This window comes from Rana temporaria, chromosome 1, assembly GCF_905171775.1.
Source record: "Rana temporaria chromosome 1, aRanTem1.1, whole genome shotgun sequence".
In the NCBI taxonomy this organism is placed as follows: Eukaryota; Metazoa; Chordata; class Amphibia; order Anura; family Ranidae; genus Rana; species Rana temporaria.
The window spans coordinates 516,924,122-516,936,532 of record NC_053489.1 but is presented as its reverse complement, the minus strand read 5'-3'; the positions used below and the strand labels follow the sequence as shown (position 1 = coordinate 516,936,532).

Sequence of the window (12,411 nt, the reverse complement as noted above, 5' to 3'; positions counted from 1 at the left end):
CGCTGTGGACAGCGTAGTAAACTATCCCATGTCCTATGATTCAATATCATAAACTAGGGCTTTGAAAGAATGGACTTTATAGGCATACTTAAAAAAAATTACAACAATTATTTTATTAAAGCGGGAGTTCACCCTAAAACATCTATATACCGTTACTTCCCGCATATTGCTGACATCAACAGTATGCTGGATTTTTTTTTTTCCGCTGTACTGTTTTTTTTCGTTCTTTTCACTCGGCTTCCGGGTTCCGGGCGCGTCACGCCTTCCGAAAATATCCGAGATGGGACTCAGCATTTTACGGCACCTGCGCAGTCAGCTCTACACGGCAGGCACCGTATAGCGCCGTAAAGAGCAGAGTCCCCGTCGGATATTTTCGGATATTTTCGGAAGGCGATGACGCGCCTTACCCGCACGTCAATCGTCAACACTCACTCCCAGGAGACATTGCGCAGAGCTCCCTGTCGGGAAAAAGGAGCGACACGCCCACTCCCCGCAAGGAAGAAGACCCGGAAGTGAGGCTGAAGACAGGTAAGTGTACACATTTTTAAAAAAATGACAACGCTACAAGCCTTTATTAAGGCTGGAGATAGGTTAGCTAAAAAGTTCATTTTGAGGGTGAACCCTGCTTTTAGGTTATAAAAACAAGGTATTAGACAAACATCAGAAAAAATACATATAAGAGTGCAAAAGTGATTAAAACCCCTTCCCCATGCCACCATCCATTCAGAGTCCAAAGGACTCCAAGGATACAATGGAGGGCCTAGGGAAATTCTGAGTAAGGCAAACAACCCAAAAGTAATAACATATATAGTGACCTGAACAGGTCAATTCCTATGAGTAATCAGAAATGGATAACATGAGCAAACTCAGATGGTGTCATTACTGCTTTTCAAGGTACAAGTAGCTTGTACACCAATAGATGCCCTTCTTCTGGAGCTAGATCAATACATGCTGGAGCAGCATCTTTGCTGTCAAGGAGGAAGAACACCCTAATGGATGCAAACCCTGATAGAGCAGTAGGACTATACAAGGCAGACTTGAGTCAAGAACTAAAAAAATATTGCTATATGTGTGAGGCAAATGTCTCTACATCAAGTACTTAAGGTAGGAAGTACCAAGGGCATCAGCTGGTAGAACCTGAATGTAAAACACATGTGAGCCAGGCAATGATCTAGTAATGTCCCAAAGTAAGTCTATAAGCAAGATATAGTAGGGTATAATTCACAAGGTGAAAAGGGATCACTGGACCAAACACATCGAAGTCTCAATATAGATAAAATAAAAGTTCACATAGCACCCTGGAACATCGATGTTTGTCTAGTACCTTGTTGTTATAACCTTGAGAAAATAAATGTTGTTTCATTTTTTAAGTATGCCTATAAAGTCCATTCTTTCAAAGCCCTAGTTTATAATATTCAATGCTAGTGTGACATGGCTAGGGCTGGATTTACCCTTAGGCACAGTAGGCACGTTCCTATGGGTGGCAGAGTCAAAGAGGCAGATCTTTTTCTGTATAATTATTAGCCACACAGTTTGGGGTAGATCCACAGAGCAAGTACGCCGGCGTATCTACTGATACACCGGCGTACTTTCAAATTACCCGCGTCGTATCTTTAGTTTGAATCCTCAAACCAAGATACGACGGCATCTGGGTTCGATCCGACAGGCGTACGGCTTCGTACGCCTTCGGATCTTAGATGCAATACTTCGGCGTCCGCTGGGTGGCGTTCTCGTCATTTTCTGCGTCGGGTATGCAAATTAGCTATTTCCAACAAACCACAAACGTACGCGCGGCCGACGCATTCTCTTACGTCGTCTCTAGTCGGCTTTTTCCGGCGTATAGTTAAAGCTGGTATTTTGCGGCGTATAGATAGACTTGCCATGTTAAGTATGGCCATCGTTCCCGCGTCGAAATTTTAATTTTTTTTATTTTTTGCGTAAAGTCGTCCGTGAATCGGGATGGACGTAACTCACGTCTAAGTTAAAAAAATGACGTCCTAGCGACGTCATTTAGCGCAATGCACAGCGGGAAGTTTCAGGATGACGCATGCGCAGTTCAATCGGCGCGGGGACGCGCTTCATTTAAATGAAACCCGCCCCCTAATCGCCGATTTGAATTCCGCCGCCAGAAATACACTACGCCGCCGTAACTTACGGCGCAAAATTGTTGAGGATTCGAAATTCCGCCAGGTAAGGTACGGCGGCGTAGCGTATCTCTGATAAACTGCGCGGATTTAAATCTCTGTGGATCTACCCCTTTGTTTCCATACCCAGTAAGAATGGTCAACTCATAAGGATATTCTAAGCCAAGGATAAGAATTACAGTGACCTGTGTTATAGGGTGTTACTTCTAGCACAAAAACATAGGATCCTACAGACACTAGTGATGAAAATCAGGCAAAGCACATGGGGGATTCATGTTAAAGGATGGGGGGGAATGTGTTTATTGGGTAATTTGTACTTCCTTCTTTATAAAGTATTTCCGTTTTAGGGTAATGATGTCACACCGGGAATGTTCCCGGTGTGACATCACTGCCTTAATAAGAAAATACTATCTTCCTTATTAGGATAACACTTAATAAGAAAGAACTCTACTTCATTATTAAACCAAAGAACTCACAGAGATTAAGGAATATCACTCCATAACTCAAGCCAGATCTACATTGTATCTGTGTAAGCAGCTCTATTTTAAAATTGACTTCATATGAGAGAAGAGGTGGCAATGCACTTAGTCCAAAAAAAAAACTTGGGCGTACATTAATCCCAATAAAATTGTCATCACAGATCATACTTTGTGCCACGTATAAGGCAAAGTCCGACCTTTATCAAGTGCTGAACACACTGAAAAAACATCACCTTTATAAATGCCGCTAACACCCCCATTAAGATTTGTCTAATCGGTCTAAGATTTTTGTGTAAAAGGCATGAAAGCATTTTTCTTGTAGAGTTTCTAAACAAGAGGACGTAATCTAATGCCAAACAATATACTAACAATACGAGCATGTTTGGTAATTAGCACAATTTCGAAAATAGCAGCCCCCTTTTTTTTACTTGGGAACAACTGTGGAATGACTAAATTCAATCCTTCTTCATTACGATAACAACTAATAATATAGATTCTCCTCCTCTACCATTTTGTATATCCCTGTAATATGATTTGTCTGGATGAAACATGAGATGTGTTATTCTTTTCATTGTAAGTGGCTGCCACTTACATATGACATAGCTGTGTTATTATAAGACACAACAGTGAGCTTGGAAAATTGTGGCAAAAGACAATTTCACAGTTCAGTTATCGTAGTCCTGTCCCTTCCTGTGCTTTGCTTGCCTCTAAAAATAAAGCAATGCATTTAAACTGTAATAATAAGGGTACTGAACTTACCCATGCAATAAATATGCTGTGTTCAGGGACTCAGGGCTTGACTTCATTGCAGGGTAAATATAAACTGGGAAAGGGAGGTAAAAGCCTCTTAAAATTTCAATTTAGACAGATTCTTGGCAATGAAACATGCTAGTTTTATGATCCTAGAGCTGCATTTGCAGTGTAAAGCCTCGTACACACGATCAGTCCATCCGATGAGAACGGTCCGATAGACCGTTTTCATCGGTTAACCGATGAAGCTGACTGATGGTCCGTCGCGCCTACACACCATCGGTTAAAAAAACGATTGTGTCAGAACATGGTGACGTAAAACACAACGACGTGCTGAAAAAAACTAGGTTCAATGCTTCGACTTGATTCTGAGCATGCATGGATTTTTGAATGATGGTTCTGCCTACTAACGATCGTTTTTTTCCGATCGATTAGGAATCCATCGGTTAAATTTAAAGCAAGTTGGCTTTTTTTTAACCGATGGTTAAATAACCTATGGTGCCCACACACGATCGGTTTTGACCGATGAAAACGGTCCATCAGACCGTTGTCCTCTGGTTAACCTATCGTGTGTACGAGGCCTAACTGTGAATGATAAAATATTCTTTACCTTTCTGGTGTCTCTATGGTTTTGATCTCTGTTTTATAATTCTTGTAATGGGTTTCAAAATGTCTCTCTATGTAATATACTTTCTACTCAGTATTGGGGACATGGAATATACTGTGAGTTTTTACATTGTTGAACATACTGTGATTTCTACATTGTTTTTCATTTATCAACCTACACTTTATTACGCTCTTAGATTTCCTTTATTGTCATGTAGCAACTTGCTATAACATTGCATTGTAAAAATGAAAATTTTTAAAAAATATATATTCTTTACATACACAGATCATTAAAAAAGACCAGTAATCCTTAAATACAATTAGGTTGCAAGAAATGTTAAAAAAGCACATTCACTGCCATATTCATTCGCTGTTGTAACACACCTGGGGGGGGGGATCAGAGCACATTCTCTGCGACTCGAGCCCACCCTATTTTGAAGCCTATTAGAGCCTCTGGCCACTCTAATTCATGCGCTCTGTGTCCTGAAAGGGGCCGGACGCATGAATAGAGCGTGGCCGTGGCAGCCGTGGACAGATTTGTGCTATGCATGAATCTACCCATTGCATATAGGGGGTGGTGTGGAGAGAGGAGCGGCGCCCGGGAACCCCTTAATGGACGGGCCACCGCTGTGTCCCAGTAGGAAGATTTCCCATCTTGTCTGAAAAATCCCCTCTTTTATTTAGCCTCACCACATTTCCCAGTGACAATGGTCACCAATACTAATAGAGAAGGTGAATCTCTCCAGGAATGACAACACTCCAAAACAAAAAAAAAATGGCTTTAGCGATTAAAGCAACCTGTTCGCTTTAGAACATCTCCATCTAACACACAGTACAGTGGTAATGTTGAGGTCCAAAAGAGGAACCATTAAGAGCTGTGGGGTACCCAGGAGTTAGGCACTGAAAGTACCAGTTTCCCTTTAGACTTCAGCAGAAGATTTCTCAGCATCAAAGTAATGTTCAACTGCATGAATAACAGGAAAGGTGAATATGTCCTGTTTTCTTTTACAGGTATGGCTTGCTTTTAAAGTTGTTCTTTAGCAACAGGATTACTTTTTTTTCACAATGTTCTGTATATTTTTACCTATCATGGCAGTTGGCTGGGAATTGCTGTACAGGAAGCTCTATGTGTGTGGGGGAACATATCATCCTCACAATATTATTGTAACCTTATATACTGTACCTTGGATTCAGAGAAGCTCCTGCACGCAAACAGAAGTCAGCAAGAATGCAGTTGCTAAATAAAGACCTGTATGGATCCTTACCTAGAAAAGCAGGACCTAACCTGCACTATAAAGTGGGAAACATGATGTCATACACTACTGTAGGAAGGAAGAAAATTGGAATTATTCTTTAAAGAAAACAAAAGAAAGAAATCCCAAGACGGTCAATCAGACTTTTTGCTTGAGTTTCCCAGAGTGTAAAGTAAAAAACTGGCTGATTGCCATAAGTACTAGCTTCATGTTTGCTCCAGTACCCTTAAGCCCTGTAAACACGATCAGTCCATCCGATGAAAACGGTCTAATGGACCATTTTCATCGGTTAACCGATGAAGCTGACTGATGGTCAGTCGTGCCTACACACCATCGGTTAAAAAAACTATCGTGTCAGAACGCGGTGACGTAAAACACAACGACGTGCTGAAAAAAACGAAGTTCAATGCTTCCAAGCATGCGTTGACTTGATTCTGAGCATGCGTGGATTTTTAACTGATGGACGTGCCTACAAACGATCGTTTTTTTTTCTATCGGTTAGGTATCCATCGGTTAAATTTAAAACAAGATTGCTATTTTTTAAACCTATGGATAAATAACCGATGGGGCCCACACACGATCGGTTTGGTCCGATGAAAACAGTTCATCAGACCGTTCTCATCGGTTTAACCGATCGTGTGTACGCGGCCTTAGATTTTTTCTGTAGTTAAGACTTGTGTAAAACCAGATAAATGTACATTAACAAAAGTAAATGGGTCCATTCTTGCTACAGTTACATAACATCTTAGGAACTCACATTGACCTGCACATGTAGTAGAATTTCTTTGGTGTAGATGCCACACAAAGAATGCAGCATATGTTGGGCGAAAATAGAATTTTTAAGCCAGACAGCTAATCCAGCCCCACACACACTCTAGACAATATGAACTGATAGTCAGAATCAGCAATATTAGTCTGTAGTTTGATCTGCATAGCCAGTGTTTTTTTTTTTATTAAAGGCCAATAAACATATTACTTATACTTTAAATACTTATACATAACAAAGGACATATACACAAGATCTAGCAATGTTTAAGTGGGACTAAACTGTGTTAAAAAAAAGCCCATTGAAGTATGTATTCATAACCCTAATGCCGCTTACACACGACCATTTTTCGGGTTCTAAAAAAATTACGTTTTTTTTAACGTCATTAAAAACAATCATGTGTGGGCTTCAGAGCATTTTCCGGGTTCTGAAAAACGGGCAAAAAAAAATTCGAACATGCTCTATTTTTTCACGACGTTTTTTACGTTGTCGTTTTTCTGGTTGTAAAAAATGGTCGTGTGTGGGCTTTAACGACGTGAAAAATCCGCGCATGCTCAGAAGCAAGTTATGAGCGCTCGTTCTGGTAAAACTACCATTCGTAATGGAGTAAGCACATTCATCACGCTGTAACAGACAGAAAAGTGCAAATCGCCTTTTACTAACATGAAATCGGCTAAAGCAGCCCAAAGGGTGGCGTCATCCGAATGGAACTTCCCCTTTATAGTGCCGTGGTACGTGTTGTACGTCACCGCACTTTGCTAGAGCATTTTTTTTTGTTCACGATCGTGTGTAGGCAAGGCTGTTTGATCAAGTTGAAAAAAACTTTGTTTTTTCTAGACCCTGAAAAACGTTTTTTACAATCCGAAAAATTACCCTGTGTACGCGACAGTTTTTGACCAGAAAAAATGTCCGTGTGTATGCTCCATGGCAGTTTTTCCGACAGGAAAACCGCCGGGAAACCCGGCGGAAGAAATTAGGACATGTTCTCTTTTTTCCTGCCGCAATTCCTGGCGGTCTTTTTCCCGGCAGTTTTCCTTTTGGGAAAGCCTGCGGTGGAGCATACACACGGCTGGGTTTCCCGGCCAAAGCTCTCATGACAGTTTTCCTGCCAGGATAACCGGCCGTGTGTAGGGGGGAAAAGCTGCCGAGCCGGTTCTCGGCTTTCCCCTCGGGATAAGGGCTCATTTATACTTGCTTCAAAACATGGCTGTCTGAACGCCAGTCAAAAGCCCCTGTCACTAAATAAGATGGTTAGCTTACAGTCCTGTTTATACCTTGCTTTTGCTCTGCTTCGCTTTAAAAATAATAACCTATGTCGCTTTAGTGGTGCTTCAAAGCATCTTCAAAGCCTCCATAGAAGTCTATGACAAAGCTCGCTTGAGGCACCTGCAGCTTTTGAGAGGCTTTAATTCAGCTTTAGCTTTGCTTTGTTTTGGAGATATTGCAGGTATGAGATATCCACACACACGGGGCATCGGCCAAGCTTCATTAAAGCTTCAAAAAAGCACCACTAAAGCCTCATCGAAAGCATCACAGAAGCATCAAAAACACATAAGAAAAGCATGTTGATGTGGTAGGCGCTTTAATATGTGTTGAAGTCAACGCAAGTGTAAATGAGCACTAATAGAACCTCCTCTTGCTCTCAGCTACATCCAAACCTCAACATTTTTTTGCTTTTGTGATCTGACTACATGTTGCGGGACGGATACATTCGTTCTCCATGGTCCTGTTGTATGTAGGAACATAGCCATCCTCGCTTGCTCACTTCTGAAATAGACTATAGACGATAATGGAATATGAAATTTGTAGAGTTCATAGAACAATGCACATGACCAGTACTAATGGCCACAGGAAGTGTGAAGGAAAATAGAGGTTCAGGAAATCGAGGAGGACATTACAAGGAGACAGAAAACACAGTATGAAATAGGTTCATGAAAAATAGATTACAGGGCCATTAATTATTGTTTTTATGACTGCTTTTGGGGAATAAGGATATTTTTTTAAAGTCTAATCAGGGAGAACTGCTTTACAAGTACTCAATGGTACTGCAGTTTAAAGCCAAACTTCCAGCCAATACATTGTTAACTGTTTTCGACAATGGGGAAAGGGTTATAACCTCTGTTAGGTTTTGTTTGCCACCTGCATTTCTGTGATTTAACCTCACTTCTGGTCTTGGTGACCAGACCAGAATATGACATATCCTTGTTCTTAGTGACCACACCGAAAGTGCAAAATCTCTGCAATAAGTACAGAAAATAAATAGAAACCTGACATCGGTTCAATCGCTTCCCATTACAGTAGGTCTATAACCAGTAATAAACATTTGGCTGGAGACATTTTAGATAAAACAAAGTTAACATTTATTTAATTGACTGGCTTTATTATTTAATTGGTATTAAGTGCAATGTAGGCAGTATCACAGTCTTCATATACAGTATGTATGTGGTCACTGTGCAATTTTTTTAAATCCATGATGACTATAAATTCCCCACATCAGTCATATAGCAAGTATAACAAAATATGGGATTGGGCCACCAGAAATTGGGTTTTTAGTGAAGTGGGGTACAAACAAATGCTGTACTCTGCTGTCACTTTGGATTATTTCCTGCACTGTTTGTCAAAGAGAACCTGTAGTGACAAGGCAGTAAACAATCGGAACTGAAGATTATTCAGCACCCCATTAACTATAAGTTCTCAGCAGTGTATTACACATTCATCTTGAGCTTAGGATCTGTCAGCCACCTTAATACAAGATATACCTTTACAAGTCTCTGCTTGTTGCTTGTTTAATCTTAGATTGTGTTGAAATCCTGTAGAACAACAAGGAGCAAAAAAGCAAATTGGGCTTTGACATTTTCACCAGAGCTAAACACACTTCCAAAGATCCCATTTTCAGTGCCATTAATACAAAACAATATATCACTCAAGGGCTATGTTATCATCTGTCAGCCTTAGTATGGGTGGCCAGTATTAGCATGCTGTAAATCACAAGTTACTACAGTCTAAGAAATGGTGAGTTCGGAGAGTGGTCTTCTTAGTTTTATTTAAATTTAGACATGTTCTAGGCAATGAAGTATGCTAATTACATCTTTTTACAGCAGCATGATCTACAGCAGGGGTAGTGAATTAAAATTCAAGGAGCTCCAGTCACTAAAAAATAAATTCTGGCTGGGGTCCAAATCACAAGTCTGTGCCATAAAAGATTATACGTGTCTTCTTTTTGGCACGTTTACTTCAAACACTCTGGTAATATTCTGTAAATGTAAATGTCCCCAATAGTGTTCCCCCTTACATTAGGTGCCCCTACCAGAATAATTCATTACATTGGGAGCCCCCATCAGACTACCCCCATAAATTAGTTGCCACCGTCAGAGCACCCCCTTATATCAGGTGTCCCCATCAAACTGCCTCCTTACATTAGATATTATCGTCAGAGAGCATACTTACATCAGGCTTCTTCATCAGAAGACCCCTTTACATCTGGTGTCTCCCATCAGTGTGCCCCCTTACATCATTTGTCCGCATCAGAGTGTCCTCTTACATTAGGTGCCATCATCAGACTTCCCCTTTACATCAGGTGTGCCCATCAGAGTGCTCCTTTACATTAGGTGTGCCCATCAGAGTGCTTCTTTTACATTAGGTGTGCCCCTTTGCATCAGGCTTTCCCATCAGAGTGCCCCTTTACATCAGGTTTCCCCATCACAGTGCCACCTTACATCAGGTGTTCCCATTAGAGTGCCACCTTAACATGATATGTGCCCATCAGTGTTCCCCTTCAACATAAAATATGCCCATCAGAGGGCCCCTTAACCTCCCTGGCGGTATGATTCTTTCAGAAAAAAGGTGCTGAAAGCGGTACCATTATTTGCAAGGAAATTTGGCGTTTTATATTGTAGGTCTGTAATTTTTAGAAATAACTCACTTAAATCTGACCAAACAAGATTCTAATAGGCATCCCGGGTATGACATTTTTTTAAAAACAAAATTATAAATTATAATATAATAAATACTTATAAATAATTATAACAAATAATAATATAATTATAATAAAAATTATTCAATAATGTAATCAAATCAAAATCACTGAAATTTGCTCAGTTGCAGAATTGTTGCTGTCATTTTTTTTTTTTTTTATGACGAATTTCCCCACAAATCGCTATCGCACAATTCTGCAAGTGATTATAATTTATTATCGCTGTTTTTTAGCTGCTCTAAAACTATTTTTGACATAAAGGGACACTTTTGGTTGCTATGGACAATCTACAGTTTGCAGGGAGAAAGAAAGGTTTTTATTATATAAAAGTACATGTAGGGCACTGGGCAGACCACTAGGGACAAGGGGGTGTGTATTTTTTACATACAGTACTGTAATCTATAAGATTACAGTATACTGTATGTAATGTGTTTGTTTACGTTTTTGAATTTGGCGGCGTTCTCCGATCCCGTGCGTCGTAACGTCGCAGGGAACGGAGATCGGCGGCACAGGAGGACGCTGTGTGAATCGAGCGAGGTCCCGCTCGCTCACACAGCGCGGTGGCATCGCTGGATCCAGGGACAAGGTAAGTAAACACTCCCTGTGGATCCAGCGAAGCGAGCCCGAGTCTGACTCGGGGTTACCGCTCGCAGCATGAAAATCTAACCCCCGAGTCAGACTCGGGAATACCGCCAGGCAGGTTAAGATAAAATTAGAGGCATGCTGATGTGCACATGTTATGCTAAGGGGCACTCTGATGGGCACATTTAATGTTAAAGAGCAAACTGATAGCCATATTTTGTTAAAGGGCACTCTGATGGGCACATTTTATGTTAAGGGGCACAACAAAATGTGCCCATCAGCGTGCCCCTTTCCAAAATATAGCCATCAGTGTGCCCCTTACCAAATATGTCCATCAGTGTGCCCCTTACCAAAATATGGCCATCAGCGATCCCCTTAATAAAAATGTGCCCCACATACCTTTAGGGGCAGGAATCTGCATATGTGGCAAGCTGCAGGGTGCGGAAGCTGCAAGGTATCATACCTCACAAGGAGTGAGAGGCGAGCCAGGAACCGCAAGCAGAAAAGGGGTGGGCCATGCATGTGACATCATGCCCCAACTCTTGGCCCGGCCGGGAGCAAGAGCCAGAAGTGAGAGCTTTGGCCAGCGGCAGGGTGCACATGCAATGCGACGGTGTCCCAGCAACCACGGGCGGGGTGCACACGTGATGCACGACACAATGATACCTCTCAGCTTCCTGTCAGCAACAAATGACTGTGGCAACACACCGGCCGGCTGACGGTCCGGACAGGAGCGTCGTGCAGTCCGTGTTTGGACCGTGGGCTGCCATTTAATGACGGCTGATCTACAGTATATACACAATGTTACAATTAATAATAAAACTCTCTTTACATAGAGATAATACTTAATGTTATTGCACAATGCTTTTTCTAGGACACATGCTATTTTAAGCTAAAAGAGGTTTGCAATTGGCTGTTTGTGGTATTACTGAATGGGGCATTATGTGTGAGAGTATATATACATATAGTTTTACCTGCGGATTCATATTTTTTAAAGCCAATGTACACCTGCAACACTATTTCCCGTTTCAACTTTACTATTTGCTGGCTCACCTTCCTGCTATCAGAGATGCCTGAGTTGGTAGAAAGTGCACCTTTTAAGTAAAAGACCCCCATTTGTTTTAAGGGACACCTTACTTTTTTAGAATAATGCTTTGTATGAGTATATATATAAAGTAATTCCTTGGTTGTACTACTCTGAATATCTTTATGAAAATATGTTATAGGAGGCAATAAACTAAGAAGTCAGCCATTCCGTCTCAACTGGGCTTGGATTTCCTTGGAGAGAAATCAGTATACTATAGATGAAGACTCCAAGTTCTTGGAAGTTACCCTGAAACGAAGAGGATACCTTGGTGAAACTTCCTTTGTCAGTAAGTAATTGCTTACATAGGGACTTGGGGGGGGGGGGGGGTGGACATACACACTGGGCATCGGAGTGTTTAGATGTATTGAATCATTCGTCTTTGTACATCCTTTGTGCCCCTTTGTGTGCAATAGATGTATGCCAAAATCTTTTGCAGTATACTTACAGTGTTAAAAAAGATAAGAAGAAGATGGGATAATTCACATTTTTTTTAATGTCTCATTTTTGTAATGGACAGGAGAGATTACAGGTCTCACAAGAAAAAAGTACGTTTTGTACTGTCTGCACTCTATTTGTTTAGAATAAGTGCAGGGCAGACGTCAGAGGTCTAACAGACAGCAACACTCATTGTTAAGGCAAGAGAGGTTAGGTCATTCGGTCATTTCCAGGCCTAACATGTTCTCTTTCTAAGTCCGTCAGAATTTCCAATGGAAAAACTCAGATGGGGCACACACACGGTCGGAATATCCGATTAAAAAATTCTGTCTATTT

General features: G+C 41.1%; 1 protein-coding gene across 1 annotated transcript in view; it reads left to right on the top strand.

Moving 5' to 3' along the window:
- Nucleotides 1-12,411, top strand: part of FREM3 (FRAS1 related extracellular matrix 3) — a 93,692-nt gene that overhangs the window by 25,450 nt on the left and 55,831 nt on the right. Inside the window, exon 3 of the mRNA XM_040331523.1 lies at nucleotides 11,780-11,926. Coding sequence (XP_040187457.1) covers nucleotides 11,780-11,926 — 147 coding nt within the window. The remainder of the gene's footprint in view (nucleotides 1-11,779; nucleotides 11,927-12,411) is intronic.